The sequence below is a fragment of the Salvelinus sp. IW2-2015 genome, linkage group LG21 (assembly GCF_002910315.2).
Source record: "Salvelinus sp. IW2-2015 linkage group LG21, ASM291031v2, whole genome shotgun sequence".
Lineage (NCBI taxonomy): Eukaryota > Metazoa > Chordata > Actinopteri > Salmoniformes > Salmonidae > Salvelinus > Salvelinus sp. IW2-2015.
This window is the reverse complement of record NC_036861.1, coordinates 1,804,546-1,811,083: the sequence shown is the minus strand read 5'-3', so window position 1 is coordinate 1,811,083 and position 6,538 is coordinate 1,804,546. Positions and strand designations below refer to the sequence as shown.

At 45.2% G+C, this 6,538-nt stretch overlaps 1 protein-coding gene and 1 non-coding gene across 2 annotated transcripts; both read right to left on the bottom strand.

Annotated features, from left to right (window-relative positions):
* Window positions 1-726: 726 nt before the first annotated feature.
* On the bottom strand, window positions 727-6,209 carry cdc6 (cell division cycle 6 homolog (S. cerevisiae)). The gene is made up of 9 exons (XM_024014035.3): window positions 6,094-6,209; window positions 5,045-5,350; window positions 4,566-4,811; window positions 3,855-4,054; window positions 3,422-3,576; window positions 3,119-3,225; window positions 2,623-2,863; window positions 2,025-2,247; window positions 727-1,276 (listed from the first exon to the last, which is right to left on the bottom strand). The coding sequence occupies exons 2-9, from the start codon at window positions 5,310-5,312 to the stop codon at window positions 1,046-1,048; spliced, it is 1,671 nt and encodes a 556-aa protein (XP_023869803.1). The 5' UTR covers window positions 5,313-5,350; window positions 6,094-6,209; the 3' UTR covers window positions 727-1,045.
* On the bottom strand, window positions 2,493-2,560 carry LOC111982493 (small nucleolar RNA SNORD58). Its single transcript, XR_002879767.1, has one exon. It is a non-coding gene; the product is annotated as a small nucleolar RNA SNORD58 (small nucleolar RNA).
* Window positions 6,210-6,538: the final 329 nt, after the last annotated feature.

The following is a 6,538-nucleotide window of genomic DNA, read 5'->3' as shown; positions in this document are numbered from 1 at the left end:
GGAAGCTTGTGGAAGGCTACCCAAAACATTTGACCCAAGTTAAACAATTTACAGGCTATGCTACCAAATATTGAGTGTGTACAAACTTCTGACCCACTGGGAATGTGATGAAAGAAATCAAAGTTTAAATAAATAATTATACTATTATTCTGACATTTCACATTCTTAAAATAAAGTGGTGATCCTAACTGACCTAAAACAGGGGAATTTTTACTTGGATTAAAATGTCAGGAATTATGAAAAACTGAGTTTAAATGCATTTGGCTAAGGTGTATGTAAACTTCCGACTTCAACTGTACATAAATACTCACAATATGGATGACTTGATCTTTGTGTTGATACCATTTCCAAATTGCAACTCCTCGGCTTAAACAATTGAAAGTGCACTGTACAAATAATGTGGGTAGTGTAATTAGTTCATGAAGGACTTACCTTCCTTGTTTTCTTCCTCCGGCTGTTTGGTTGTAAATGGCTTTGCTGGCTGAGATATGACTTTCACTTGTGTTTTTGTGGACTGCATATTTCACAGATAGCTCATTAGTAGCAGGCAGGCCTTTAATTTATTTTGACTAAGGAAAAAGGACTACGGCTATATTTCCTCAGTATTTTGATGGGTATGCCTACAGTTTACAAAACCATTGTGTTTATTTCTGAGTTTCTTTTTTGATGCACCATGTTCAACAAAAATAGTAGGCCTCTTGCTGAATTAAAATAAGAGCGACAACTGTTTAAAAAGTTTGTACATTCATTTATTACAACATAAATGTACATAAGGTTTTCACCCCCAAAAATAAATGAGCATTTTAAACTCAAGTTAAAAAGCAGCTGGTCGGCTGACCATTTGAAATGTTTCCAGTCCATGTTCATCATCTGTTAATAAAAATTTAACAAATYGCTGCATTTCCCATTGTTCTGAAAAAGGAAGTCAGTTGGATATGCATCGCCCGACCAGAAAAAAAAAGGGAATCAAAAAACAAAACCCACAAAAAAAAGTCACAAATAAATATAAATCTGGGTCAGTTGATATCATCATTGGGGTGAGAGGTCATGGTAGGCCAGCGGTCAGGATGCTGCCCAGCAGGGTGCGATCCTTCAGAGCAKTCTCCACATCCCTCTCCTCAATCTTCAGAGAAACCTTGGTGAGGCGAGCCTCCTTGGCTTTTTTCAGGGCAAAGATGCCCCGGCTCTCCAGCAGACTGCAGAGGGAGAGGCACTCGCCCTGGCCCACGCTGCCCACCTGTCTCTTGGCACATATACGGCTGTACACCTCATGGAGCTGAGGGATAGAGAAGAGAGTCAGACTTGAGAAAGACTGGCCTTCAGCAACTCAATGACTTTGTGGTAACCAGATCAGTGCAAGAGAAAACATCTGTAACTGTATTTTACATTTCATTCTGACTAGCTACCTAGACTTCTATGCTAAATGTACACTGAGTGTACAAAACATTAGGAACACCTTCCTAATATTGTGTTGCAACCCCCCCTGCCCTCGGAACAGCCTCAATTCGTTAGGGCATGGACTCCACAAGGTGTCGAAAGCGTTCCACAGGGATGTTGACTCCAATGCATCCCACTCCTTTGGGTGGTGGACCCTTCTTGATACACACGGGAAACAGTTGAGCGTGAAAAACCCAGCAGCATTGCAGTTCTTGACAAACCGGTGCACCTGGCACCTGCGACTATACCCCGTTCAAAGGCACTTMATATTTTGTCTTGCCCATTCACCCTCTGAATGGCACACATACACAATTGAGACATGGACTGTGTAAGGCCAAAAAATGATTTCATCTGTCATTAACACTATTTGAAGTGGATTTAGCAAGTGGAAGTTAGATTTGGCAATAAGGAATCATAGCTTTCACCTGGTCAGTCATGGAAAGAGCAGGTGTTCTTAATGTTTTGTACACTCTACATCAAGGTGTATTAGAAAATGATTAAAAGCAAAAAAAGCTAAATGTTCGCTCTCAATTTACAAACTTGGGTGGTAGTATCGTGTTCACACAAATGCAGTGCCCGTCTCTCACCTTGCCCAGTGGGAACTCTTTGTTCTTGCCGTTGCGGGTGAGCAGTAGCAGACAGCAGACCAGGAGTTTCTGCTGGAGGGGGAAGCTCTCTCCCTCTGAGGAGGACATGCGGTCCCCGTACACCTCCGACAGCACTCTGGCCACCTGGGGCACGCTCACACGAGACTCTGTAGTTTCTGCTGCCTTCTTTCTGTCGTCAGATTCCACGAGCTCTACAGCTCTCCTGTAACACAGAGGAACCGGCGTCATGCTACTTTCTGTTCTCAAACAAAACTTCCACCAGTTGACCCACTGTCCCCCAGACGGCGAATTAAGGCAGCCCTCCGCACCGCTCTGATTCAGAGGGGTTAAATGCGGAAGACATTTCAGTTGAATGCATTCAGTTACACAACTGACTAGGTATCTCCCTTCCCATACCAACTTTCCAAGACCACCTAGAACTAGCCGCAGTAAACGCAAATTTTTTCGGTTGCTCATATTTGATCTTACATTTATTTTCGTGGCCAATCCAAAGGTGTCCTAAGTCAGCATTGCAACCAACATGATATTTAGTATTACTGCAGTGTATTTAAGATATTTAGTCATTTCATTCCCTTACCGGCAGATATCCAGAGCTTTGCGTGCGTCTCCCGATACAGCAGACACCTTCCTGGCACAAAACTGCACGGCCGATGCGTCTATTAACCCTTCTCCGGACACCCGTGTGAGTCTGTCCTGTACGATGGCGGCGAGCTCCTGGCGGCTGTAGGGAGGGAAGTGTAACAGCTGGGGGCGACAGCGAGGCAGGGCCTGCAGCCTGGGGAGGATCCTGTCCGTCAGGTCCAGAGCGTTGGCGATACCTAGAATGACACGACACCGTCATTACACCTGCCTGCATACAGGAAGACTAAGGACAGCCCATATTAGGAAATGGCTATGAGAGTTGAATGGATGGAATTTAAATCTAGAAATGGGTCGTAGACGTGTGTATGAAGTTTTAGGGTGAAATCTAAAGATGAATTCTTAGATATTAACTAGAAATTGTAACGGCCAATGAAACGTGTATACCAGAGACGGCGTATATTGTTTTACACGGTATATTCGGGGGTTCTTACCGATGAGACAGAGGCGGGACTTGGGCAGGTAGGGCCACTCAAAGATGGTGTAGAGAACGTCTTGGGCCTTGCTATCCAACTGGTCCATTTCATCCAGGACTAGAAGACTGGGGAGAGAAGGAGAAAGAAGGTTAATAGACAAAACTTATCGGTCAGCAAAATGTAAATCCTCTCAAATATGTGTTGTTGTTTTTTAGGGTGTAAATTCAGAGTAGTTGGACAAAGAAAACTTCAGAGTGAAAAGCAATTTTCTTCTCTTTGCAAACGTGATTTAAGTTTTAGTTCAGGGTTATAGATACTCACACAGTGGGCCCTGTGCTGGTCAGCAGTCTCTGCAGCTTGGTGTCGGTGTGGCTCCCGGAGGCCCCCAGCTTCTCTGCCAGCAAGGGGAAGATGGCGTGGGAGCTACGTAGAGCCATACAGTTGATCACCACTGTCTGAATCTCCTTCAGCTCATCCTGGATCAAGAGAGGAAATAGTTAAATTCATGTAACAGAAATCAATGGGGTTACATTTACACAGGGTTCAGGGCTGTACACAAGGGGTGGAATTAAGTGATTCTGCACCTTATGGTAGAGGTGCACGGTCATATTAGAGTATTGGGATCCACTCAAGATACATCACTAGGCCAATGAATGTTGGAATCCTGTCAAGGCAACAGATCCAATGCTAGGCTAACGCTAACAATTAACCCATCATTAACAAAGCGGAGGCTAACGCGAACAGTGGCGCTAACCTTCATCTCCTGCAACACACAGTTGAGGCAAGCCGTCTTGCCGGTGCCGGGGGCTCCAGAGATGTAGAGGCTGGCCGGGCGGGCCTTCAGGGCCTTGTCCTCCAGGAAGGAGCGGATGGAGGACCTCTCAGCCTCCCGGGATAGCAGGCGCTCTGGGACGGCCGTGTGGAGGGCCTGCTTCACACTATGGAACTTGGACTCTGGAGAGGGACCGGAGAATTGGTTAATAGTCTGCCTTAAGTCTATATGACGTGAACATTTAGAATAATGAGCAAATCAAATAAAGGCACACATTTCTCTTTGGAGTTTAACGCTTTTCATTTGCACATGAGAAAAAGGTACGAGGAAGAGAACATGAGGGAGGAGAAAAAGGTACGAGGAAGAGAACGTGAGGGAGGAGAAAAGGAAGAAGAGGAAGAGAACGTGAGGGAGGAGAAAGGGGTACGAGGAAGAGAACGTGAGGGAGAGAGAAAAGGGTACGAGGAGAGACTGGAGGGAGCGAGAAAAGGTAGCGATGGAAAGAACGTAGGGAGGAGAAGAAAGGGGTACGAGGAGGACGTGAGGAGGAGAAAGGGGTACGAGGAAGAGAACGTGAGGGAGGAGAAAAAGGTACGAGGAAGAGAACGTGAGGGAGGAGAAAAAGATACGAGGAAGAGAAGTGAGGGAGGAGAGAAGGAAGAAGAGGAAGAGACCGTGAGAGACATGTCTTACTTTCCGCAAAGAGGCGGACCCTGGGGGTCTTCTCTGATCGGGGACATGATGGGCTCCCACTGGGGGTCTCATGCAGTCTGCTGGGGGAGGCCCTGGGGCGGGAGAGGGGGGTCAGTAGTCTCCTCGGGGATCTAACAGGGGAGTTCTCATCCAAGCCCAGCTTGCGGGGGGAGGACAGGTTAAGGCGGGTCTGTTTAGGAGGAGTGCCCAGTAGGTTGACACTGAGGTTACAGCCATTTTCATCTCCTGAGAAACACACAGAAGACGGATGGTTAGGTTAGAAACAAGATGTCTATCTTTAATAGCACGTCACGTTTGTGTCAAGAGTTGAAATTATTCCTTAATTTTGAGCATGGTGGTTTATCGGCTTAGACCTTGAACAGAATATGTATAAACATTTTTTTTTTTTTTATCACAAACGGACTAAAGTTTGAGACAGTGAAAGACTTTCAAAGTTCTGTATAATAACAATCCCATACCTGTGCGTTTGCGAGGGCTGAGGGGTATTCTTGGGGTCAGCCTTGGGCACAGAGTTATGCCTTTGAGGACCACGGGCCCGTGTGAGAGTGGCGTTAGCTGGACCCTCTCTGGAAGGGACTGCGGTTTAGAAGCCTCCACGGAGCAGAGGGACTGGGTCTCCTTCAGCTGGGATGTGCTCTTGGAGGGGGTGCTTTTTGAGTCAACCCTAGAGGACTTGCATCTGGGGAACTGGAGGATGGGCTGAGCCTGGGAACGTGTACTGGGCATCGCGGTGAGCACTTAGCGTCCAGACCGGTTTCAAAAGACTGAGGGGGGGGGGAAGAGATAAAGGTCAGCCATTGTGACAACAACCATGAATAGATAGACAGCAAGAAAAACAATTGTCTTATGTTCAAGAGTGAATTGAAATGAGTGAATACAGAAGAGGTACAGAAGCGCTTAATAGTAAATGACGTTACAATACCATCCATCCTAGCGATCAGGCCTACCCTGATCGAAGTAGTTATAACATTAACTTGGGTGGAAAATACTATAACTGCTAAGCATGACTCCCTCGATTTACAAGCGTGTGCTGTCTTCGTATACGTCTTTGTGCCGTTGCTGCATTGTTGTAAATCGACATTACAAAAGGTTAGCCCGAATGTTCGACTGTATACTGGCTATGCAACAAACAATTAGGCCATTTCCGGGGCCATCAGAATGGTGTGAATTCTCAGTAACTACTGTATCTGAAGACTCAATGGCGACAACAATACGTGTCCTCATTTGTGGCGCCAACAGCACAAATATTTTTGACACTGAAATGGCGTAAAATACCACAATCAAAGAAAACAGGACATATATTTATTGCTTTTTTCGACAAACTGTTTTTTGTATCTGACTAGCTAGTTAAACTTGACTGATAATAATCCCCCCAGTATGCTACGGAAACTCGCTCGCAATATATCTCCCCCCAAATTCTGACAAAAAAAATCTAAATTATCTCGTCAAATCCAACGTAAATGCTACAAGTTTCCACGTTTTAAACATGCATTGAAAGTAGTGTTACCTTATTTCAGTTCTTGATTAAGTAGTATTCGGGCTAGTCGTCTAGATGGATTTCGTGTAATGTCTCTGGCGCGCTCTAGTCTGTCTGACTGACTATGAAACAAAACTTGCGCCAAATGTCTCCACAACTCCTCCCCCAATCAGCTGGACTTCCCGCAGCTAAGGTCTGATTTGTCCTTCTTGTGTCATTTTGTTATTTCCCAGGCTCTCATTGGTTCATCTTCGATTGTCAGGTAGCGTCAGTGTCTACGTCACACAAGTACATGGTGGCGGGAGTTTCAATAATATATATTTTGGCGGACTGGAAATTTCCCGGGAAATTCAGCATTGTCTGGTGTAACATTTAACACAATATTCTCTGGTGTTGTTAATAACTTGGTTTCAGTTTGAGAGAATTACTATAACTTCTGCATATGTGCTCTGGCATACGTATCGATTTTTTTTTA